The sequence below is a fragment of the Plecotus auritus genome (genome assembly GCF_963455305.1).
Source record: "Plecotus auritus genome assembly, chromosome: 10".
NCBI lineage: Eukaryota > Metazoa > Chordata > Mammalia > Chiroptera > Vespertilionidae > Plecotus > Plecotus auritus.
In genome coordinates, this window is record NC_137785.1 from 13089499 (window position 1) to 13115861 (window position 26363).

The 26363-nt window shown below is 50.9% G+C and overlaps 1 protein-coding gene across 1 annotated transcript; it reads right to left on the reverse strand.

Moving 5' to 3' along the window:
* Positions 1-613: 613 nt before the first annotated feature.
* C5AR1 (complement C5a receptor 1) lies at positions 614-12619 on the reverse strand. Its single transcript, XM_080645031.1, has 2 exons — positions 12580-12619; positions 614-2058 (listed from the first exon to the last, which is right to left on the reverse strand). Exons 1-2 carry the CDS (start codon positions 12580-12582, stop codon positions 1015-1017), a joined length of 1047 nt encoding a protein of 348 aa, XP_080501157.1. The 5' UTR covers positions 12583-12619; the 3' UTR covers positions 614-1014.
* Positions 12620-26363: the final 13744 nt, after the last annotated feature.

The window sequence follows — 26363 nt, forward strand, 5'->3', positions numbered from 1 at the left end:
TGTATTTTCTTTCTTTTAATAAATACATTTTTTAATTGACTTCAGAGAAAGGAAGGGGGAGAGAGAAACATAGATTGGTTGCCTCCCTTACGTGCCCAGACCGGGGATCAAGCCCACAACCTGGGTATGTGCCCTAACCAGGAATCGAACCCGCGGCCACCTCTTGGCATAGGAGACGCCACTCCCATCCACTGAGCCACCGGAGCCACTGGCCAGGGCTTTACTGCATTTTCTTTGCACCCTCTCTCCCAGTGCAAACATGTTGCCGTCTGGGGGTACTCCTGGTATCTACACTAATAAAAGAGTAAGATGCAAATTGACCGTACTTTCATGACGCCCACCAGCCAATCAGGAGTAAGTATGCAAATTAACCCAACAAATATGGCGAGTTAATTTGCATACACAGGCACCAAGCAGATGGGGGCGGGGAAGGACACTTGTGTTCCACACCACCCCCAGCCGCTCCAGGCCTCTGGGCAGCGTGGGAAGGCAGAAAGGCGGCTCCAGACAGAGCAAAGGCGGTGCCAGCAGCCAGGGGAAGGAAGGCCCGTTCTTGCACAAATCTTCATGCATTGGGCCTCTAGTATATATATATTTTTAATATTTTTTTATTGATTTCAGAGAAGAAGGGAGAGGGAGAGAAATAGAAACATCAATGATAAGAGAGAATCATTGATTGGCTGCCTCCTGCACACCCCCTACTGAGGATCAAGCCCGCAACCCGGGCAGGTGCCCTGACTGGGAATTGAACCTGGGACCCTTCAGTCCACAGACCCACTCTCTGTCCACTGAGCCAAGCCGACCAGGGCAACTCCTGGCATATTGGGGTCTGTTTTCCTACGTCCTTAGGTGAAGAGAAAGATTGTGTGGCCCCAGCAGGCAGGCTTTGTTGGTCTTGGAAATGAGGAAGGATGGAGGAGAGCTCCCTGAAACACACCGGCTCACCCAGGGCTGAGCTGAAAGAAGCAGAAGAGAATGGAGCAGAAGGAAGGCAGAGGGGCGGGCAGGTGCCCCCTACACCGCCTGGCTCTTCTGGTCCACCGTGGAGAGCGTGAAGGACTTGGACTCCCTGATCGTGGACTCCTCGGTCAGCACTTTCCGCAGCCTGGCGGGGAGGGACTTGAGGAACCGGGCCTGGAAGCCCTGGGCGGCGACCACGTAGATGATGGGGTTGATGCAGCTGTTGACGTAGGCGATGGAGACGCACAGGGCATCGAACCGGGACACGACTCTGAAGAAGCTGTGGTGCTTGTGCAGGAAGGCCAGCAGCATCCCGGACACCTGGTAGGGCAGCCAGAGAATGAAGAAGCTGGCCACCACCGCCGCCACCACCTTGAGCGTCTTGGTGGAGCGCGTGGCGCTGCGGCTCCAGGCCCGGAGCAGGAGGAAGGTGTAGCAGACGGTGAGGGTCACCAGCGGGCACAGGAAGCCCACGACCAGCCGGACGGTGGCCACGGCCCTCTCCTTGTGGGAGCCATCGAGGCCGTAGCTAAGGCCACACTCCGTCTTGGTGGGGAAGTGCTGTATGTTCACCTTCCGGAACACGAAGGAGGGGATGGTCAGCAGCAGGGCCAGGCCCCAGGCCACGGCACAGGCCACCCAGGCCAGCGTGGCCCCTCGGTAGTTCTGACACCAGATGGGGTTGAACACCAGCAGAAAGCGGTCGGCGCTGATGGCGGCCAGGAGCAAGATGCTGGCGTACAGGTTGAGCAGGAGGAGCGAAGGGAGGATGTGGCAGGCGGCGTCCCCAAAATACCAGTGATTGTGATGCAGGATCGTCACGAACAGGATGGGCAGCGCCAGGCAGGAGAGCAGGTCCGCCATGGCCAGGTTGAGGAACCAGATGGCATTGATGGCTCGCCGGGCCTCGCACCCGGTCATCCACACCACCATGACGTTGCCGGGCACTCCCACCAGGAAGACCACCGCAAAGATCACCAGGGCGAGCACGTCCGGGGTGCTCAGCCTTGGGGTGTAGGAAGAGTTATCCACTGAGCTGCTGGGGTCCACGCTGAAGGTCTCATAATTGCTATAGTCATAGTCGTTTTCCAAGGGGTCCTGGGGGGAAGCAGAGAGGCAGGGAGAAGGTGAGTCCGCAGACAGGTGCCAGGGGGTCCATCAGAGCCATGTGGCTTTGAGCCCATTACCCCCAGGTTTCTCCAGGAAATGGGGGCCTGCTGAGAGTCAGCAGGGGGACACATCACTGATTAAAATATTGAAAATTCTTCCATGCTGATTGGACTCCCGCATCCCCTCCCCAACGGCCACCTCCCCGTGAAGTCCCTGGACGTCGCCACGATTCAGCAAATGATGAACACCTAGGCTTCCTGCGAGCTGCGGTCACCACCCATGACACGCTACTTGTTAGACATGCTTAGCATCACCCACACACTGCGATGCTGTGACTAGGGTTACCCCTCACCACCACATCACCTTTTGCTGCCTGCCACCCACGGGGGCAGCTCTGTGTTCTGTCTGGGAGTGGCGCTCTGGAGCAGGCAGGGGTCCCCCAGGGCCCCACATACTCAGGCACAGCCTTTAAGGCAGGGGAGAGAGGCAGAACAACGAAAGATGGAGTCATCAAGACAAATAATACCGTAAAGCAATGTTTTAAAGAATCAAAAACACTTATTCACCTAGATGCACATACCCCTATATTCATGTACAATATCCAGGACATGGAAAGAACACAAGTGTTACCCTAGCTCCGTGGTCGGCAAACTGCGGCTCGCGAGCCACATGCGGCTCTTTGGCCCCTTGAGTGTGGCTCTTCCACAAAATACCACGGCCTGGGCGAGTCTATTTTGAAGAAGTGGCGTTAGGAGAAGTTTAAGTTTAAAAAATGTGGCTCTCAAAAGAAATTTCAATCGTTGTACTGTTGATATTTGGCTCTGTTGACTAATGAGTTTGCCGACCACTGGGTTAGAGCATCGCCCCAATACACCAAGGTTTGATTCCCGGCCAGGGTACATACAAGAAGCAACCAATGAATGAGTAAATAGTAGAACAACAAATCGACGTTTCTCTGTTTTTCTTTCTCTCTCTCCCCCACTCCCTCTCTCTCTCTAAAAATCCATTTTAGCCCAATCTGGTTTGGCTCAGTGGATAGAGCATCGGCCTGCAGATCAAAGGGTCCCGGGTTCCATTGCGGTCAAGAGCACATTCCTGCCGAAACCGGTTTGGCTCAGTGGATAGAGCGTCGGCCTGCGGACTGAAAGGTCCCGGGTTCGATTCCGGTCAAGGGCATGTACATTGGTTGCCGGCACATCCCCAGTGGTGGGTGTGCAGGAGGCAGCTGATCGATGTTTCTCTCTCATCGATGTTTCTAGCTCTCTATCCCTCTCCCTTCCTCTCTGTGAAATATCAATAAAATATGTTTAAAAAAAAAAAAAAAAAAAAGCACATTCCTTGGTGGCAGGCTCCTCCCCCGCCCCAGTCCTGGTTGGGGCTCACGCAGAAGGCAATCAATTGATGTGTTTCTCTCACATTGATGTTTCTCTCTGTCTTTCCCTCTTTCTTCCACTCTTCCTAAAAATCAATGGAAAAATATCCTTGGGTAAGGATTAACCAAAAAAAAAAAATTAATTTTAAAAAAGAACAAAGATTATGGTCTCTAATTACCATTTGCCATTCAAATGAGCCAGGACTCCTTGGAGAGGGGTTGATTTCTGTTCTGGGACAGGAAATAGATAAGTTGACCTTAGAACCTCTCAGAAAATAAGGAAATTTTTAATGGGGAAATGTCAAAGGGATACAAGAGACAGTCTGAAAAGGCTCCCACTAGTCAAAGACGGGACAATTTGAGTACCTGGTAATAAGAAGAACTATGGGGGAATGAAACACATCCTATATAATATCCTATATAATAAAAGCCTAATATGCTAAGTGTCCGACCATTCAACCATTCAACCAGTCGCTATGACATGCACTGACCACCAGGGGGAAGATGCTCTGACTGGTAGGTTAGCTTGCTGCTGGGGTCCAGCCAATTGGGACTGGGCGAGATGGCCGGACACGCCCTGGAGCCCTCCCTCGGTCCCTCCCTGGCCCCAATTGTGCACCGGTGGGGTCCCTGGGCCTGGCCTGTGGGGATCAGTACAAAACAGGCTCTCTGATAGCCCCTGAGGGGTCCCAAATTTCAGGCCAGGCCAAGGGACCCCACTGGTGCATGAATCTGGGCACCGGGCCTCTAGTTAATATATAAAGATCTGAGTTCACAATGATACTAAAAACAAGCAAACCCATTAGTCACCTTCATGTTCTGGAAAGGGAAGGAATCAAGCATTTATCCTGCCATTTGTGTATAGAGTTTATTTTAGGGAAATAAGGAGGGTGGGAAAGTGGTTCTTAATTCTTTTTAGTTTGTTAATCCTCACCTGAGGATATTTTCTCATTGATTGTTAGAGAGCGTGCAAGGGAGGAGGAGAGACAGAGAGAGAGAAACATCGATGTGAGAGAGACACATAGGTTGGTTGCCTCTCGTACGTGCTCTGAACAGTGCTGGGGATAGTGCCCTTGGACGGAATTGAACCCAGGATCCTTCAGTCTGAGGGCCTACAATTTATCCACAGAGCCAAACCAGCCAGGGCAGAAGGTGGTTCCTTTAGAGAAGAATCCTATATCATAAAGATGTAATATGCAAATGTTCGTTACGCCTTGAAGCGTAATGACCAGATCACAGATCAGGAGGAGGGTGGGGCAGCAAGCTATGGCGGGGGGGGGGGGGGGGCAGGGGGGCGGGGGGAGCTACAGGAGGGCGGGGCAGCAGATGGAGAGCTACTGGAAGGTGGCAGCAAGCTACTGGCCAGCTACTGGTGCACGGATTTGTGTGCAGGGCTACTAGTCTAAGAATAACAGCTGCAGGAGGAATGGTAGAATTCAGGAAATAATGGATCTGGATGGTGATCATCGACATCTGACTAAAGCCATCAGGTGAAAGATTGACAGGAACTTGACAATCAATAGGTAGGGCTGGCACCCCCGAGCCCAGCAATCAACCCAGCACCCCAAGAAGAACAAGGCTTCCTGTGCTATCTGGTGTGAGGCCGTCGGAAGGACCCAGCACCACCCATGAAGCAATTTTTGCCCCCCCCACAAAAATTAACATGAATCTAATCAAGGTTCTAAATCTAAAACTATGAGTTCACAGGAAAAGCAGGGGCCAGAGGAACGTGATAAGTAACACCACAGGGACGAAACAAACCCGATCAGACAGTGGGAAACTACAGGACAATGGCCGGGTTTCTCCCCGGCATAAAGAGCATTTTTTTAAAAAAGGAAGGGAAGTGTCATGGATTAAAAGAGATTTAGGAGGTATATCAACCAAAGGCAATACGGAGACCTCGCTGGGATCCTGGTTGGAATAATCGACTGGAAAACAAGACAGTTTGAGACAATCTGGGAAATTTAAAAGTGGGCCGGATAGCCCAGGCGGCGTGGCTCCGAGGTTGAGCACCGACCTCTGAACCAGGAGGTCAAGGTTCGATTCCCGGTCAGGGCACATGCCCGGGGTTGTGGGCTCGATCCTCAGTGTGGGGCGTGAAGGAGGCAGCCTCCCTCATCATTAATGTTTCTATCCCTCTCTCCCTCTCCCTTTCTCTCTGAAATCAATACACAAAAATTTCAAGTGGACTGGATATTTGACAATAGTAAGGAATCGGTGCTACTTTTATTGAGGGTGACACGTATTGTGTTTATGTTTTTACTGTGTTTCTCTCTCTCTCTCTCTCTCTCTCTCTCAAAATCTATTTTTTTTTAAATATATTTTATTGATATTTTACAGAGAGGAAGGGAGAGGGCAGGGATAGAGAGTTAGAAACATCGACGAGAGAGAAACATCGATCAGCTGCCTCCTGCACACCTCCTACTGGAGATGTGCCCGCAACCAAGGTACATGCCCTTGACCGGAATCGAACCCGGGACCCTTCAGTCCGCAGGCCAACGCTCTATCCACTGAGCCAAACCGGTTTTGGCTCAAAATCTATTTTTTTAAACTAAAAATTAGCCCGGCTGGTGTGGCTCAGTGATTGAGCATCGACCCCTTGAACCAAGAGTTGACTGGTTCAATTCCCAGTCAGGGCACATGCCTCATCATTGATGTTTCTGTCTCTTTCCCTCTCCTTTCCTCTCTGAAATCGGGGGAGGAGGGAGGAGGGAGGAGGGAGGAGGGGGGAGGGATGAGGGAGGAGGTGGGAAGGGGGAGGGAGGAGGGGAGGAGGGGGGGAGGGAGGAGAGGGGAGGGAGGAGGGGGGAGGGAGAAGGGGGGAGGGAGGAGGGGGAGGGAGAAGGGAGGAGGGGGGAGGGAGGAGGAAGGAGGGAGGAGGGGGGAGGGAGGAGGAAGGAGGAAGAAGGGAGGAGGGGGGAGGGAGGAGGAAGGAGGGAGGAGGGAGGAGAAGGAGGGAGGAGGGGGGAGGGAGGAGGGAGGGAGGAGGAGGGAGGAGGGAGGAGGGAGGAGGGAAGCTCTGGATGACTGAGAATGGCAAAGTGTGGGTAACTGTTGCAGCTGGGTAAAAGGTATCCTGGGGTGAATAATATCTTTCTCCCTGGTTCTGTGTGAAATTGTCCATAATAACGTACAGAACAGAGTCCTGAGCACTTCTTCCCGGAAGAGCTGCCGGGCAGTGTCAAGAGAGGAAAGGTGCTGAGGCGGCAGCTGGGCTGGGGATCCCCGGAGGGGTCCCCTTGTAGCCAACCTGCGCCCCAGGGGCACCCGACCCAGCAGGAAGATCCCGTGCAGGGAACGGAATGGTCAGACTCATTGCCGAGCACCTACACTGAGCCGAGCATGGCACCAGCTCTTCCCACCCTGACCGTGACCCTCACGTAGGTTCTGTTCACACGCCCATTTTATTGGTGGGGAAGCAGAGGCACCAGAGGGGAAGTAGCCTGTTCGGGTCACGTAGATAGGAATGCAAACCAGACGGGGTGGGGTTCCAACCCAGGCAGGCTGCCCCTGACCGACTCCAAGGGGGGCTGGGGGGAGGGGCAAGGACACCTCAGGGGCGGGCCCTGTGGCCCTTGAAGCTCGCCCGTCCCTGAGTCACTTTGTCACAAACCCAGGGAAAGGAGACAGAGAGCGATAGAAACATTGTTCAGAGCTGGATTTTTAGTGTACCTGACTTTGTGGGCTGAGGTTCATACCCACCTTGTGGATTAAACAAGATCAAATGTGTTCAGGCATCTAACAGAGTGCCTGGCATACAGTAGAGGGCCAAGAAATGGCAGCCGATGTCAGTATTCTTTTTTTTTTTTTAATATATTTTATTGATATTTTACAGAGAGGAAGGGAGAGGGATAGAGAGCTAGAAATATGGATGAGAGAGAAACATCGATCAGCAGCCTCCTGCACACCCCCTACTGGGGATGTGCCCGCAACTAAGGTACGTGCCCTTCACCGAAATCGAACCCGGGACCCTTGAGTCCACAGGCCAACGCTCTATCCACTGAGCCAAACCGGTTTCGGCCAATGTCAGTATTCTTAATCAATATTAACGATTACCGAAGAGCTGAGATCTTTCTCTGAGTCAAATTTTTTTTTCTAGTCCCTTTACGTCACCCTGAAGTGGGCCCAGCGGATGGTCAGGGGCACTCGCTGGGAGAGCCAGACCCGTGGTTACATTATCCAAAGGAGAGGGCCCGTGCCGCTGGTGCGTGGGTGAGCAGGGTGGAGCTGTGCTGTGGGATATTACTCGGTCCTGATGCAGGACACAGCGTGGATGAGGCTTGGAAACACGTGCTGAGTGAACGAAGCCAGACACAGATGGTCACGTATCGTATGATTCCGTGTCTGCTGTGCCCAGAAAGGCAAATCCATAGAGATGGGGCTGGGGGCGAGGCGTGTTAATGGTTTGCCAGGGGCTGGAGGAAGGAACGGGGAGTGACCGTCTAATGCAGGGGTCCTCAAACTTTTTAAACAGGGGGCCAGTTCACTGTCCCTCAGACCGCTGGAGGGCCGGACTATAGTTTAAAAAAAACAACTATGAACAAATTCCTATGCGCACTGCGGGCCCGGGACGAGTCGGCTGCTAAGCAGGACAGGCAGCGGCACCCGGCGGGCCGGATAAATGTCCTCGGCGGGCCGCATGTGGCCCGGGGCCGTAGTTTGAGGACCCCTGGACGGGGTTAACTTTGGGGGTGCTGAATAGTCTGCACCTAGCTAGAGGTGACGCTTGCACGGCACCGTGAACGTACTAACTGACACTGAGTTGTACACTTTAAAACGGCAAATTACAGATCGTGTAAATTTTATTCAGTTCCCCAAGAAATGCCAGTGTCATACAGACAGGAAGGGCTGAGGGGCTGTCCAGATGAATGGGGACTAAAGAGCCAAGGCCCATGTGACACGTTGGACTGGAGCCTGGAGCAGGGAAAACGAATTCGCTCTAAAGGGCGTCGTTCGAACAATTGAGCGTGTCTGGGTGCGGCCTGCGATGAGGTAATAGCGCTGCATCCGGGTCAAAGTTCCCGACGTGGGTGACTGGGCTGCGCTCACCAACCAGTAGGTGCGTTTCCCTCTTCTTGACAAGTAGATAGAGAGATTTACTCTCAAATGGTTCAGGGGGGGGGGGGAAATAGATCAATCGATAGGGCAAATTTGGAGAATCTGGGTAAAGAGTATGGGGGGGGGGGGTTGGGCGGTATTATTCTTGTAATTTTTCTATAAAGTGTGAAAATATTTCAAAATGGAAAGCTAAAATCGTCGCAGTGTTTCCGCTGGTGAACAGACCTGCCCCGAGCCCTCACCCCCAGCTCCTCCCACCCTGCCCCTGACCATGCACCTGCCTTTCCGTTTTGCTACGCTGGGACCCTCCCCTTCCGGGTCCCCAAGCTCCAGTCAAGAAAGGTTAATGCCAGGTGCAGCAGGAGGCCCCATTCCCTGCCATTTTCTTTTTTTTTTTGGGGGGGGGCGGTCAGGGAGGGGGAGCGTGTGCAGGTCGTTAAACATTGTGAATGTCCCCATCAGGCTAACTTTCCTCTGCTGGTTGCACAAGCGAACTGCCATCCGTGGCTGCAGAATGAGTCAGACCCCAAAAAGGGCGCCTCCCCCGCTACCGCCCCCGCTCTTGGCGCCCACACGCGTCATCCCTCCGCTCATCAGCTGACAAAGCTCCCTGGGCTCTGTCCTCTCATGATGCGGACAAAAGATGCTGACTCAAACACTGCGGTTTCTACCCGGGACCTCGCAAAAGGCTCGCCGGTCGCCGGTGAGACAGAACCGAGGTGCCCAGCAACAGGGGACCCGGCCCATCCGGGCCACAGAATACTATGCAACCACCAAAAAGAAGGAGGAAGTGAGGCCTGATGGGGAACGAGCTCCAAGGTCGAGGTGAAACAGGAAAAAGCGCGGACCAAGGAGTGTGTAATGCTCCCAAGGAAAGAGGAAACGCACTGGCGCCCCCTCTTTCTCCCTGCCCCGCCCCCTCCCGCTCTGTCTCAATCATTCTCTCCGTCTGCGTGTGCCTGTGTTGAGTCTGGTTCCAGAAGCAGACAGAGGCCCTCACTGGTTTGGCTCAGTGCATAGAGCGTCAGTCTGCGGACTGAAGGGTCCAGGGTTCGATTCTGGTCAAGGGCACATGCCCGGGCTGCAGGATCGATCCCCACTAGGGGGCGTGCAGGAAGCACCTGATCCATGATTCTCTTTCATCACTGATGTTTTTGTCTCTCTCTCCCTCTCCCTTCTGCTCTGGAATCAATAAAAACATATTTAAAAAGAAAAAATTTTTAAAAGCCCTAACCGGTTTGGCTCAGTGGACAGAGCGTCGGCCTGCAGACTAAAGGGTCCCAGGTTTGATTCCGGTCAAGGGCATGTACCTTGGTTGCGGGCACATCCCCAGTCGGAGGTGTGCAGGAGGCAGCTGATCGATGTTTCTCTCTCATTGATGTTTCTAACTCTCTATCCCTCTCCCTTCCTCTCTTTAAAAAAAAAAAAAAATCAATAAAATATATTTTAAAAAAGAAAAGAAAGAAGCAGACAGAGAGGGCCCCTGGTAGAGTGGTGCCCCAGGAGCGGGCAGTGGGGGAGTGGGGGGCAGGCCTCGGAAGGAAGCTGTTCACCGATGTGCTTTGTCCTTCTCGGACGCAGACCCCCTACCAGCGAGTTCACGCCCATCCCGCACTGTGGGTCTCAGGTAGAATCCGGGCGTCTCGGAAGAGTCTAAGGGTATTTCTTCCTCGCACACACATTCACCGGCCGGGGAATCACTCCCCGACTTTCCTGGCAGGAAGTCAGGGTCTGCAAGGAGAGCGGAACTGACCCGGAGCGTTCCGTAGGGAGGCCGGTCCGGAGAAATAAAGCCACAGCACCATCCCCAGGGCGCTCTGCTCCAAGGTGGTCCGGGACCATGGGGGGCGTGAAATGTGGCCGATGCATCCGAGGAACTGGACTTGTGATTGTGTCATTGGAATTGGATTTCAGCAGCCGCACGTGGCTCGTGGCCACTGTGTGGATCCGTGCAGGTGTGGGGGCCAGGGCGTCCTACGCCGCCAGGCACTGTCCTAAGCACTTGCCGGGTGTCCGGTCATTCGTTCGCTAATGACCGTCTTTATGTCACAGCCACCAGGAGAGCGAGGCGTTAGAGCCCTTGTCTGCTGCGCGGACAAAGGGCTCCGGAACAGAAGCTGGAAGGAGAGGAGATTGGAACCGTCCCCGGGAGGTGAGGGACAGCGGTGGCTGGCGCTGGGGTGGCGGCACTGAGGCGGCATGCACGGACCGGAGGACAGGGTGAAGGAGGAGACACGGCTCTCCTTAGAGAATAGCGAGCATAAGCACCAAGCTCTGTTCTCAGCCCTTTTCATGTACTATCGCATCCAACCCACAGAACAACCCTATGAGGGTTGCTGCTCTTGCAACGCCCATTTCCCAGATGAGAAAACTGAGGCGGCCGAGAAGGTAAGAGACCCGAGTCCTCACAGTTAGCAGGGGGCAGAACACTCCTGAGAGTTGAACTCCAGAGCCCTCTCTGAGAGGCTACCAGGCTTAAAGTGCCATGAGGGTACGGGGCACCGTTTCAAGGCAGAAAGCCACGAGGTGAGAGGCAGGGACTGTGCTACACACCACAACATGGAAGGTCAGCATGGCTGGCAGGTGGCCAGGAGGAGGCTTAGAAGATCCACAGATGCCGTGTTAAAGAATTTGCATTTTATCCTGGGGTCATGGGGAGCCATGGATGGTCTTTGAGCTGCAGAGGGACTGGGTTAGCGTTCAGTTTAGAAAGATGGCTCTGGCCACTGACAGTAGGTGGGGACAGAGAGGGCTGGAGCCGGGATCCAGGCCAGTGAAGGCGGGAGCGTGGATTGGGGAGCGGTGGGGGCGACCAAGAAGAGAAAGAGAAGTGGGAAGACTGAACAGCACAGAGAAGGCTGGACTTGGCCTCCGTCCTTGAGCACCTGTGGGCTGTTTCTGGAAGGATCCGCCATGAGCTGGTGTCCACGGTTGCCTCAGAGGAGCAGTGACAAGGAGCCTGAGGCTCTGAGGAGGGCCGGGAGAGTGGCCCTCCACTTCACACCCTCTGGCACTGGGGACCAGTTTACAGAAAGAAGCAGAAGTCGAAGCTAACCGGGGGCCCTGTTCTGAAGTCCTGTCAGCACGAGCAGGGTCTAAAAGGTGAAGTGAGGGGGTGAAGCGACTCCGCCCCGGTGCCCTCCTGCTTCCCCTCCCCCGCCGATGAAGCAAGAGAGAGCTCTGAGCACAGCAGGTGCTAAATCACAGCCCGGCCTCAGGGCCTGGACGCGGTCTCCCTCGGGCACTCACAGAATCCATGGGACAGCCTGGCTGTGCCACCAGCCACCAAAGGCCCCGGGCTCTCCGATCAGACAAGAACCTCACAGTCTGAGCGGTTCCTACTCAATGCTCTTCTTGCTCAGAGTTCAGACAGCCCAGTACTTTGCAGACAGGCTGTGCACAGCATGAGCTTGACAGGAACCCCACCTGTGAAGCGCAGCCCCAGGCGCAGATGAAATCAGCATGTAATTGACCAAACAGCCCGTCTGAGCAAAGGCTGAGCCTCCTCCCCCAGGCAGAGCTTTGGATAGGAACCCCGTCTCCTTTACTTGTTGCAAGTGAATAAAACTGCCTCCCAGCGACCACCTCTGGCTCTGGAACCCCGCTCCCCAAGCGGCGACGCCCTGCAGTTCAGTAACTGGGTCCTCTCCTCTCCTGCCTCAGTTTCCCTGTCTCTACAATGCAGAACACCGAACGTCCAGGTCATTCCCTTCACCCTCCTTCCCAAGCGGCTCCTTGCAGCCTCCCCACCTTGGCTCTTGCCCTGCTGCTGCCCAGAGGCCGTGCCTGGATCCTCCACTTGAGGAAGAAAGTCATCGTACTTAGGAGACCCGAGGCACAAACGCCCCGCCCTGGGGAATGCATGGGTCCCAGCCCCGAGGCCTCGCTTTGCTGACTCCTGGACAGTCTTACTCCTTAGCGTGTCCCAGTGCAGGAGTGTGGGAGCCTGAGCTGAGGGCCAGGGGAGAAGGGGAGAAATGGACAACAGGGCAACAGGGAGAGTTGTGGGGGGGAGTTGAGGAGGGGGTGCCAGAAAGAGAGAGCAAAGGTCCCGGCACCCACCCCCCTTCTAGACTCACCATATTCGGTCTCCCTAGTTCTCCGCGGGCCACGGCCCTCCTGCCCGAGGTCTGTGGTTTTTATGGCCCTAAGGGAGGTGCAGATAGGCAGGAAGGAAATGACCCGTCCCTCTGCCCTGAGGTCCTCATTGGTCTGCACTCTGGGTACCCTGGCTGGGGCTCCTGTGGGGCAGCGAGGGGAGCAGAGGTCAGGGCTCCGAGCGCTGAGAAAGTTCTCTCCTGCCCAAGCCATATGGGAGAGGTGCCTGCCTGGTTTACCAGGTACACTCGGCCCCGCTCTGAGCTGGGGTTCCCTATTTGAGTCTCTCTCTCTCTCTCTCTCTCTCTCTCTCTCTCTCTCTCTCTCTCTCTCTCTCCTTCTAGGGCCCCTACGCCAAAAAGCTTAGGAGTCCAGCCTGCCTGAACGCCCCTGAGGTCCTGGGCAGGGGGGAGGGAGCCCAGCCTCCCAAGCAGGTTGCTTGGAGTCCCAAATGTAACCAGACAGTCAATGGGTCCGGGCGGCCTGTCACTGCTTGAGCCAATTCGGCAGAGACAGGGTTGAATCATATGTGAGCGTTTATTCCAATCCTGCCGGCAGGAAGGGAGAGCAGCAGGTCATCCACAAAAATCTGCTCTGCAGCCCCCCAAAAGCCCGCTGCTCACATTGGGTAGAAGGATGAAGATTTCTTGGAGAAGTCGGCAAAAGGGATAAGAATGGGCGTATGCAAAATGGGCACTTTCAGGTGATGCTGGCTCAGGGTTTGCAACGGGCTGGTGGCATGCAAAGGGCTGGGGGCATGCAAAGGGCTGGGGGCATGCAAAGGGCTTGTGCCCCTGGTTTCTGCAACAAGGTTGTTACTCTTTCCAGGATAATAAGCAGCTCCCGGAGGTGGGGGATGGGCCAGATTTCCAGGGGAGCTCCCAGGTCCCCCGTGCAGCCCCCAGCCAGGTTAGAATGTGCCTTCTCTAATCAGAACCAAACAATCGCGGTTCACAGAGCATGATTAATTTTTTTTATATTTTTTAATTATTGGTTTGAGAGAGAGACATCCATTTGCCTTTTGTTTGTTTGTTAATCCTCACCAGAAGATATTGTTCCATTGATTTTTAGAGAGAGTGGAAAGGAGGGGGAGAGGCAGAGAGAGAGAAACACTGGTGTGAGACAAATCGATTGATTGCCTCCCGCAAGCAGCTGGGGATCAAGCCTGCACGTGCCCCTGACCGGAATCAAACCTGGGATCCTTCAGTCAGCAGGCTAACGCTCTATCCACTGAGCCAAACCAGCTAGGGCAACAGAGCATGATTAATATTTCTTAGTAGAGGCCCAGTGCACAAATTCCTGCACCAGTGGGGTCCCTCAGCCTGGCCTGTGGGATTGGGCCGAAACCAGCTCTCTGACATCCCCTGAGGGGTCCCAGATTGCAAGAGGGCACAGGCCAGGCTGAGGGACCCCATCGGTGCACAATCAGGGCCAGGGAGGGACGCGGGAGGTTGGCCAGCTAGGGAGGGACCCTGGGAGGGCTCCAGGGTGTGTCTGCCTGTTTCACTCAGTCCCGATCAGCCAGACCCCAGAGAAAGCTAACCAACCAGTCAGAGCATCTGCCCCCTGGTGGTCAGTGCACGTCAGAGTGAGCAGTTGAGCGGCCTTAGCATATCATTAGCATACTAGAGGCCTGGTGCACGAATTTATGCACCAGTGGAGTCCCTCAGCCTGGCTTACGGGATCTGAGCCAAAACTGGCTCTCTGACATCCCTTGAGGAGTCCTGGATTACGAGAGGGTGCAGGCCAGGCCAAGGGATCCCAACAGTGCATAATCGGGCCAGGGGAGATGCAGGAGGTTGGCCAGCTGGGGAGGGATCGTGGGAGAGCTCCAGGGCATGTCCGGCTCAGTCCCAATCGGCGGACCCCAGCAGCAAGCTAACCTACAGGTCGGAGTGTCTGCCCCCTGGTGGTCAGTGCACATCATAGCGAGCAGTTGAGCGGACCTAGTATATCATTAGCATATTGCGCTTTGATTGGTTGAACGGATGACTGGATAACCGGACACTTAGCATATTAGGCTTTTATTATATAGGATAATTATAGCTGGTCCCCCATATTCTATTTCTGCCCCTAACATTTCCCCACTGCTATTTCTATCATCTCATAGCTATGAGATTAGTTTTAGATGAAAAGTCTCACCCTGCTAGACTGCCTCTGCTTCTACCTTAAAAGCAGTTCTTGGGGATGGAATACAGCAAATGCAGGATCTCAAAAGAGGGAGACATGGACTACAGCAGCAAGCTATCAGACTACAAAAAAATAAATAAACAGGAGAAAAACTAAAAGGAATTCCCACAACCCAGACAGGTTGGGTAGCCAGGAAGTTAGGTTGGATAAGTCAAATCCAAAAAACCCTTCTTGTTGTTTTACCTTGGAGATGGTTTTCCTAATGTGTTGAATGTTGTTTTCTATCAACTGAGAATTGTCAGAAAGATTAAAGCAGCACATTCCTTTCCGTTCTTCACAGCTGTGGTTACACCGCGAAGCAAGTAACCGATTGCTGCCTGATTCTCTAAAACTGCCTCCCGGACCTGGCTCAGCTCCTGATTTATCCCATACACGGCTCTGGAAGTGGTATTCAGGGCTTTTACCATGCTCCGCGCCAGCCGGGAGCCCACCATTACCAGCATAACAAAAATGGTCAAAGCAATATATTCCGCTGGTCTCCCCAAGTGGAGATCGTCATTGTAGTCAATGCCATTGCCGTGAGAAGGTCTCTTGTGGTTTGGACCCTGTGATGTTTCAGGGCCATAAAGACGGTCAGTCATCCTCGGGAACAAGGCCCCCGGTGCTGTTGACAGGGATAGATGAGTAAACAGTTACCCCACATATCAGAAACCAACCAGCCGGCAGCTTAGTATGTCGATTCCTATAAGGGAGGGTGAAATGATGAGAACATTTCATATTGAAGTTATTAGATACTGAAAGATGGCCTTCACCACTGGGAACCACTGCCATAATGTTTAAAGAAAACATCCCTGCATCCTCCTCCTGGACAGTGGGTCCCAACCTATAAAGCTCCCCATCTGTGACTTTCTTCCCAAAATGAATAGAATAATTCTACATATTAGCAATAGGTTTTCCAACTTCTGGTGACATCCAGAGTCCAGGCATGTTAGACATGATGTTAATAAAAACCACAATTGGGAACTGGTCTTATTGAATTCATGCAAAGAAACATATTCACGCATTAAAAATTGCCAAATTCTGGAGGGATAAGGTAGGGAGAAAAATGTGTAATTTACCAAATTGCTGTTAAAATGCTTTCTTCTATCTAAAACACAAAAAGTTTAAGAATCAGCAATACTTTCAGCAAAAGTTTCAAAAACGGTCTAATTATTTTCAATTCATTCAGCCCCATAAGCAATTTTTTGTTACTCTTGATTTTTCCTGCCAGTACTTTTATAAATAAAGATATTCTATAGAGTTCTAATAATTTTTATCCAGTTTGAAGGGGATGATCTGAAAATGTCAGAGTCCTTTCCATGGATCCTTCAGAAGATGTAACATTTTTCCAAATGCATTATAACAGAACAGTAACTGTCTCTAAATGACAAGAAGAAATTTTAAAATGACACGGTTATGGATTTTATTATAATGCAAATGACATGGAATCTTGTCCTTTTTGCAAAACACAATATTCCAGAATAATAAGTTAGAGTTATAAGTGAAAGCATATCAGAACCTATTTTAATAATATACATATATAAATAGAATATAGTTATTACTTCTTTATTTGACAAAGTTCCCATGTACCTTAATTATAAAATTTTTCTTCACAAGGAGAGAAAACAAATCCTTGAGGCATTCCAGGGCCTATTGGAATGACCTAAAGCCAATTCTAGGTTAAAAAAAAAAAAGTTTCCTAAAATTCAAACCCTGGAAAGGTTGTCAAACTTATTTACCAAAAGATTATATATCATCATTATTATTAAATAGTATTAGACTATTTATTCATTCAAAGTGACAAAAGTGTATTATGCAAACATAGACTAGCAAAACTTCAGTTCCCACAATTAAGATCACTTTTTTTTTAAGTAACTAAGTACCTGATTAAAATAACACAATATATAACTATTTCAATAATTTACAGAACTTTTGCTTCCTGGGCAAATACAGGAAAAACTTCTTTCCTTTTAACAGACTGGAAAAGGACTAACCAAATTCTGTATTAGCTTATTTTAGATTCATTTATTTAATTAAATTTATTATTCAGATTACCTATAATTTCCTTTAAGATTTCTTTTTACAACTCTTCTATAACTTTCACAAACCTTCTTAACCATTCCACTTTAGAAAAACTGACTTTCTTTTTCCCTTCAAAATGCATCTCCATACCACATGCCTTCTACTACCAAAACCATACAATTTCTTTCCAATTAGTTAGAATTTTTAACTCTTAGGAACCTTAAATTTTAGGTGGCAAGTAAGTACTTAGCATTTCTCATATTAGCAGTACATTCACACTATAAGAGATATATTTCAAATAAAATATAAGACATATTTATTAACAGATTCAAATCTATCCTCTAGATCAGGGGTGGGCAAACTTTTTGACTCGAGGGCCACAATGGGTTCTTAAACTGGACTGGAGGGCCGGAACAAAAGCATGGATGGAGCCAAAACCGGTTTGGCTCAGTGGATAGAGCGTCGGCCTGCGGACTGGGAGGTCCCGGGTTTGATTCCGGTCAAGGGCATGTAACTTGGTTGCAGGCACATCCCCAGTAGGGGGTGTGCAAGAGGCAGCTGATCGATGTTTCTCTCTCATCGATGTTTCTGGCTCTCTATCCCTCTTCCTTCCTCTCTGTAAAAAATCAATAAAATATATTTAAAAAAAAAAAAAAAAAAGCATGGATGGAGTGTTTGTGTGAACTAATATAAATTCAAAGTAAAGGAGCTGAGGGGAGAGCAAGAGAACCGGACAGAACAGCCGGATCCGGCCCACGGGCTGTAGTTTGCCCAAGGCTGTTCTAGATTGTCTGTAGTAAAAATCCAAAAGTAGGCAAACTCAAATTAATTAATATTTTAGTATCCTGTTATTCTAAAATACCAAGATATTTAATATTTTTTACTACTTATTCCAACAAATGCCAAAGTTTTAAGTTACCAAAGACTTTGGAAAACTATGTTTAGGCATAAATAATTATCACCGAAAACCTTCATCATAAACCCTTCATTTTAGTTGTATCTATTTATCATGTCTTAACAACTTTGAGATTTTTTTAAATATATTTTTATTGATTTTTTACAGAGAGGAAGGGAGAGGAATAGAGAGTTAGAAACATCGATGAGAGAGAAACATCCATCAGCTGCCTCCTGCACACCCCCTACTGGGGATGTGCCTGCAACCAAGGTACATGCCCTTGACTGGAATCGAGCCTGGGACCCTTCAGTCTGCAGGCCGACGCTCTATCCACTGAGCCAAATCAGTTAGGGCAACTTTGAGATTTTAAAGCCAATTATTATTACCCAAGGCATTTTCTCGGCAAATTTTATAACAGGGATAACTCACGGGCCTCCAGTGGCTTTAATGTGAAAGCACTTCTTTATTTTTCCTTAGAGACATGGGCGTGGCCCCCACTGCTGCTTCTGCAGCCTGCCGGGCACCTCTGCAGATCTGGTCCTCCTCGAAGAAAGACTTGGGGGTGTTAGGAGGTTTTACTTCCCATATTTTTCTTTCTGAGTAGACTGTAACAATATGAAAACTTGCATATAAGAAGAGATCTTAAAAACAGAAACAAACAGAAAACCCTACAGTAAGTAAATGAGTACTCTCAAACGGCTGGACTGGACATTAGCCTTAGACTCTCGTCTCACACTAACCCAGCCCAGCAAATGGCCTTTGGTTCTGAGTGGTGCAGAGCCCAAACGGCAGAGACAGAGGGTCTCCTGTGCTCATAAAATGGGGAAGAGCAGCCCCGGCTGGTGTGGCTCAGTGGATAGAGTGTCGGCCTGGGGACTGAAGGGTCCCGGGTTCGATTCCAGTCAAGGGCACATGCCCGGGTTGTGGGCTCTATCCCCAGTGAGGGGTGTGCAAGAGGCAGCTGATCAGTGATTCTCTCTCATCATTGATGTTTCTATCTCTCTTTTCCTCTCCCTTCCTCTCTGAAATCAATAAAAATATTTTTTTTAAATGGGGAAGAGCAAAATAAGTCTCCAAAAAGATAAGAAAGCAAGCAAAGAACATCAGACAGACAAGAACTCTCACTAGCTAAGAGTTTCCCGTAGCTGATGCCTTGAGAGGGAGAGCAGGGAGGGTCCCCAAGATGAAGAAGTCTCGGCAGCTGCTGGGAAGTTCCTGCAATCCCTGCCACGGGATCAGCCTGCCACAAGCAGCTGGGCCCCCCAGCGAAGTGGATGTGCCCCATCTTTATTTATTTATTTTTTTTTTTGAGAAAGCTATCATCCATATTTATTAAGTCTAAACAGAAAATGTAACAAAAAAATAACTGTTTGACAACTCAATAAAAGTGTAAAACTCCTGGCAAGAAAGAATATGCAAAAACCTCTTAGAAGAAAGCTACATGAATTTACAGAAGGCCATAAAAAGGAGACTGGATAACAGGTAGAGGCACACCCACACCGTTCTACAGGGAGAAAGAATAAACAATTACAAGCAATGTAAAACTTGCTCTGAATCAGATTTAACCGAATCACAATAAAACCAGGATGTGCTTTTTCTTACGAATTTGACAATATGATTTTAAGTTCCTCCAACACAATAAATATGTGAGACTAGCCAGAATAGTTTTAAGAAAGTAGGGAATTATCGATTTTTAATGAGCGTAGCCTTGATATGCATATCTTCACTCCATCAGACACTTCACAGCATGGTGCGGGCGCTTCACTGTCCTCGCCTGCTAGATGCTTGTTCTGTTTCAGGGTGAAGTCGAGGGTTAGCGTCTCTCATACTCTACCAGACAACGCCCAGACATTGTTGCTATCCTATTCCTTCAAACTGAATTTTTGTGGCTGGTAGGGGCAGGGGTGGGGGCGGCCGGAGGGCGTGGAATCATCCCATTCTGGCATGGCCATGGTCTCCGCTCTATTCTTCTGATGTGACACAGCAGCATTATATCGCAATGCAAAGTCCTCTTGGGTTTTGATGCCATGACAAGAAATGGACTGAAATCTCAACACCTCAGTTTTAGAGCCTCAGAATTGATGTATTTTTTATATCCTTCTCTAGAACAGCCACTTCCACTCTGGTTTTGAACAAATTCCTTTTTGTTTTAGGTGGTCCATCTTTAGCTATGTCTAATTCATACACATCTTGCCATGCTCCTGGCATCATGCAATTTGAGCAGGACTCAGCGAGACCAGTTCCTCACTCCTCCACACTGGAGGGCAGGTTCTCCTTCCAAAGTAGCCCCTCAGCAGGCTTGCAAATTGGTCGGATGTGCCCCATCTTTAAACAAAGTAAGCCAAACAACAGAGTCACAAGGCAACAATCAGCAGAGACACTTAGATACAGTGTTTACAGGAGAGCACAACCTACAGACAAGAGCTTTACACCATGCTCCTTGTCTGTCCAGCCACAGAAACTTCAGAATGCCAGGAAGGAAGGGAGGGAGGGAGGGAGGGAGGAAGGGAGGGAGGGAGGGAGGGAGGAAGGAAGGAAGGAAGGAAGGAAGGAAGGAAGGAAGGAAGGAAGGAAGGAAGGAAGGAAGGAAGGGATGGAGAGAAAAAAACAAACAAGCAAGCTCTAACTGGTTTGGCTCAGTGGATAGAGCGTTGGCCTGCTGACTGGAGAGTCCCAGGTTTGATTCCAGTCAAGGACATGTACCTTGGTTGCGGGCACATCCCCAGTGGGGGGTGTGCAGGAGGCACCTGATCAATGTTTCTCTCTCGCCGATGTTTCTAACTCTCTCTCCCTCTCCCTTCCTCTCTGTAAAAAATCAATAAAATATATTTTTTAACAAAAGAAACAAACAAAAAACACCAAAGCGGAGCAACGTCTCTCGTCTCAGAGTGGATCAGGCTAAGGGTCTGGAGACCAGGCAGGGACCGCTGAAGGCCTCTGGCCACCGGGAGCTGACCAGGCTCGCCCAGACGACAGGCAGTAACGCATCTCCCACGCCACACACCGTCAGTGCTTCCCGCGCCTTACGAAGAAGCCAGACGCGAGGCAGCAAATGCTCCTCGCACCATACAAACGCGCTTGGTTCCTCCTCCTGTCACACACACACACACACACACACACACGCACACGCACGCACACGCACGCACACGCACACACACGTGCTTGATTCAACTTGGATCTTAGGTAAGACGATGGGAATTGCGGAGGCGGAGGCTGGGACTCAAAACGGGAAAATTCCTGGCAGCCCTTGAGTAAGAGTCCAGGCCTCAGGCCCTGGGACCCCCAGTCCAAGAAGCAAGTGGGATCCCCGGGCCTCGCCCCAGGGGAGTCCCTCGCTTACATCCCTTCGTGGTTGCCGGAATATGTCACCGGACATCAAGGGGTCGGGGCTGCCTGTCACTCCTGGAGCCAATTCGGCAGAGACAGGGTTGAATGTACGTGAGCATTTATCCCAGTCCTGCCGGCAGCGTGGGAGAGCACCAGGTCATCCACAAAAATCTGCTCTGCCCCCCATCATAAGCCAGCTGCTTACATTGGGCAGAAGGATGGAGATTACGTGGGGAAGTAGGCAAAAAGGATAAGAATGGGTATGCAAAATGGGCTCTTTTCAGGTAATGCTGACCCGGGGTGTGCAAAGGCCTGCGGGTATGCAAAGGGCTGGCGCCTCTGGTTTCTGCAACAAGGTTGCTAATTGTTAGGGCCGGGGAAGGAGGAAGCGGGAGACCGAAGTGGTCAGGGCTTATAAATGCATTAGGTCATCTGGATACCCGGATGGGCTGAGCCCCAAATGGCACCAGCACCCAAAGACGGGGAGTCAGAGGTTTTTAATGGACTCCAGGGGGGGGGGGGGCTTTTTTCTGGGCGGAGAATTCTGTGTGCAGGTCTGGATTCCGGGAAACTCCGGAGGGGAGAGATAATGGTCTCAGCAAATGGAATGTGGTCTCAGCAAGTGGAATGTCCGTTGCGAAGTGGCCTAAAGGTCAGTCCCCAGGGGAGGGGGGTATCGATTCGATTATTTGATCAGACCTAACACTCATCTCTCCATGATAATAGGCCGCTCCCGGCGGCAGAGGATGGGCGGCATTTCCCGCAGGTCCCGTGTGCAACTCCCAGCCAGGTGATCATGCGCCTTCTCTAATCGGAACAGGACCCTCACGGTTAGCAGAGCATGCTTAATATTTCTTATCACTGTTGCTAGTCCCGCCCACCCCCACCCCCATCCTATTTCTGCCCCTAACAGAAACATGCTGGGCCTGGGTTGAGGAAGGAGCCTCGATGAGTGTCCTATTGCTGACACCGAGGGCCGCGAGCTGAGTGGCTGAAAACGACAGAAACGCATGGACCCTCTCACCGTCTGGGGGCAGCAGCCCAAACGCAAGCGGCCAGCAGGACCGCACTCGCTCTGCAGGCTCCAGACAGCCTGTGCCTGGCTCTTCCCTGCTGCCGGTGCTGTCAGCGCCCCAGCTGGTGGCCGCCACTCCCATCTCTGCCTCCGCGCGGACTCAGCTCCGCCTCAGGTCTGGCTCTAACCCCGCTCACGGAAGAACCCCTGTGCTTGCATTTAGAGTTCCCTCCGGATAACCTCCCATCTCGGGATCCCTCATTTATCTGCCAAGTCCCTTTTGCTGTGTAAGTTCATGCCACAGGCCCCAGGAAGTGGGTATCTGTGGGAAATTCTCTTCAGCCACGACAGTGAGCGTGGTCATGAGGACAGACGCAGGTTCGTTCGCCCTCCCCCCACACGCCCTTCTGCAACTCAGCAACTGGTCACCCTATCTTTCCTCCACAAACAGAATTTTTTTCTACAGCAACCTCCAATTTCTAAAGATCTAGCTTTTTTTTTTTTTCATTGCGAAGGGTGGACTAAAAGGGGCCACATGCTAACCTGATTAACTCGGGGAAGGCCTGCGTGGCGGTCTTGCAAACTCAGAGACCTACAGTAACCACAAAGGATGGTCCGACATGGAAACCGTTTCATTACAAAGCAGTTTCTAGTGGGTAGTCATTGAAGCATAGTAACCTCCATCTTGGGTAAAAACTGCTGTTTAAAACTTTAACCCTGCCCTAACCGGTTTGGCTCAGTGGATAGAGCGTCGGCCTGCGGACTGAAAGGTCCCAGGTTCGATTCTGGTCAAGGGCATGTACCTTGGTTGCAGGCACATCCCCAGTAGGGGGTGTGCAGGAAGCAGCTGATAGATGTTTCTCTCTCATCGATGTTTCTAACTCTCTATCCCTCTCCCTTCCTCTCTGTAAAAAATCAATAAAATATATTTTAAAAAAATAAAATAAAATAAAACTTTAACCCTGCTATTCTGGCTTCTGTAAACATTTGCTTGCTTAAATAATAGGGAAAAATAAGACTACTCCCATTCCAGAGTGGCCATAAACTATGCCCCAGACAGAGGTGTCAGTGCTGGCGCCAGGCCAGGCCTTGAGATATGGTCTCACGGCCTGTCCCAGCACACAGGACCTTTTTCTCAGAAGGCCCGGAAGCCTCACTCTAAATATGGAAGACAAAGAACTGAAAAAGGTATATATAGGAAAGACTTCCTCTGTTTGGGGCCCCAGAATCTGAGAAGCAATATTTCCTCTGGGTCCACTAGCACTAGCAAAATGAAAAAGACTCCAAATAAATCTGGCTTATTGATTAAGGCATCTTCTGATTTACAATATAACATCATGACCTAGGCCAGCATCTTCCCGGACAGATCCGCTTCCATCTTTACTGAGCCTATTGTCTTTTTGCCCTGTGGGATGTCCGGGTAACTTGTAACTTCCATTTTTCCGGACCCCTCGGGGCACAACATGTGGCGCCAGGTTGCAGGCCAGGGATTCCCTCATAGTCACCGTTATTGTGGTAATTGTCAACCGTTGACTGTCCGGTACCCACCTACGTAAAAGGGGCATGTGTCTGTCATTTCACTTTTTATCCAATCCCAGAGGTTTCCCCTCCTTTGCTTTCTCCGGCCTCCCTAATCTGTGCCTCGCCAGCTCAGCCAGGTTCGGTGAGCTTGAGAGGGGGTGGTGAAGGATTGAGAAAAGACAGACAAGAGAAAAAAGCTGGGTCTGGGTGGGACGCTGTCCTCTCTGATGGAGTGCTAGTGACAGCGCCATAGACTACAAGCCGAGTCTTTATTTTATAGCCAGACTAGAGGCCTGGTGCACGAAATTTGTGCACAGCGGGGTGTGTGTGTCCCTCAGGCCAGCCTGCACCCTCTCCAATCCGGGACCTCTTGAGGGATGTCCGACTGCCCCTTTAGGCCCGATCCCACTGGGCAGTCAGACATCCCTCTCACAATCCAGGACTGCTGGCTCCCAACCACTCGCCTGCCTGCCTGCCTGATTGCCCCTAACCGCTTCTGCCTGCCAGCCTGATCACTCCCTAACCACTCCCCTGCCAGCCTGATCGATGCCTAACTGCTCCCCTGCCAGCCCTATTTCCCCTAACTGTCCTCCTCTGCTGGCCTGGTCACCCCTAACTGTCCTCCCCTGCAGGCCTGGTTGCCCCCAACTGCCCTCCCCTGCAGGCCTGGTTGCCCCTAACTGTCCTCCCCTGCAGGCCTGGTCGCCCCTAACTGTCCTCCCCTGCAGAACTGGTCGCCCCAACTTCCCTCCCCTGCTGGCCTGGTCACCCCTAACTGCCCTCCCCTGCAGGCCTGATTGCCCCCAACTGCCTGCCCTTGCAGACCTGGTCCCTCCCAACTGCCCTCCCCTGTTGGCCTGATCGCCCACAACTGCCCTTCCCTGCCAGCCATCTTGTGCCGGCCATCTTGTGTTCACATGGGGGCAGCCATCTTTGACCACATGGGGTGGCCATCTTGTGTGTTGGAGTGATGGTCAATTTGCATATTACCTCTTTATTAGATAGGATTCCACACAGCAAAGGAAGGGCGTGGCCACCACGTTCTCCTGGGTTTCAAATCTATTCAATTACATGCACCTGGTCAAGCTTTGTTTACTGGCTGCACCTCCTGCAGCCCACATCACTCAGCCACGTGGGGCCACAGGTTCGGACCAAAGGTTCAAGATTACAACTATAATTGTGCTGGGAGGGCTTTGCCGTCCAGCCGAGGACCTGTATGTGGCTTTGCCACGAGAGGACCGTGCCCATCATTAGTCCGAAGCTTGAACCTGTCCAAACACTGTGGCCGCTCTCCACACTAACCTATCACCAGTGGATTTCAAGTAACCCACTTACGTCTCCGCCTCTGATGGAAATTTATAAAACTAAGTGAAAGCCTCCATTCTTGGGAGCATTGCCTCAATGCATTGAGATTCTGCTTCCCAGTAATTGTCAACAGTTTGGCTCAAATAAACTCTTTATAGAATGTTCCTTACGTTAAGAGGTAATCTATGCACCTTGCAAACATCTGAACACACACAAAACCTTCTGAAACGCTTCCTATTAGCAGTTTGGAGTGTATTCACCCAGACTTTCTGAAATGTGGTGTTGGTTTGCCCAGTTGGCATGGCTCAGTGGTGGAGTGTTGACCTATGAACCATGAGGTCATGATTTGATTCTCAGTCAGGGCACCTGCCCAGGTTATGGGCTCCATCCCCAGTAGGGCGCGTGCAGGAGGCAGCCTATCAATGATTCTCTCTCATCATTGATGTTTCTACCTCTCACCTCCTTTCCCTTTCTCTCTGAAATCAATAAAAATATATTTTAAGAAGTAAAATAAAAAAGATGTAATGGAGTAACTTCCTCCGTGTGACAATAAATTACAGGTCTGAATAACCAGATGAAGGATTAGTTCACGGGAGGGTGATAGTCATAACTCGGAAAATTCGCCTCCTGTAGACACTCTTTGAGACAGATGAGAAGAGGATTAATTCAGAAGGAAGTGATAAGTTGTTGGAAACAAGTAGTGACCACAAAAAGAAGTGCTTGTCCCTATAAATCCGAATATATATAAAGAGCTAGGGGGCATCATGACCGAATGGGCGACCAGTCACCATGAAATGTATGGAGCACCTCTCTCTCCCTCTCCCTTTCTCTCTGAAATCAATAAAAATACTTAAAAGAGAGAGAGAGAAAGAGAAACATTGATGTGAGAAAGAAACATACATCTGCTGCCTCCAGCACATCCCCCTCTGGGGATGGAGCCCGAAACCCGAGCATGTGCCCTGACCGAGGCAGCAAACTGGTGACCTCTTGGTGCATGAGATGATGCTCAATCCACTGAGCACTCGTGATTTCTGGAATCACCTCCTAAATAAACTACCTGCCCTCACGTTCTTGTTTTGAGTCTGCTTTTGAGGAAATTCAAGCCAAGACAGTGATGATGATGATGATGATGATGGAGAAGGGGAGGATGAGGAGGGGGAGGAAGAGGAGGAGGAGTCCGGAGGTGATTCACGCGTGAGGAAGGTGAAACAAGAAAGGGAAGAAACCTAACGGGGTGTGCTCGAGCAGATTGCTGCTGAGAGCTGGTGGGTGCAATCCCACAGGGGCCACCTGAGGACCCAAGCTGCTGTGCCTCCGAATGGTCTCCTCAGAGCACGGAGAAGCTGAGGCATTTAGCCACCCACTCCCACCACCCACCGGCTGAGGGTTGCCTCATGAACATGGTTGTTGTTGCTGTTGTTTTTAAATATATTTTATTACCCTAACCGGTTTGGCTCAGTGGATAGAGTGTCGGCCTCCGGACTGAAGGGTCCCAGGTTCGATTCCGGTCA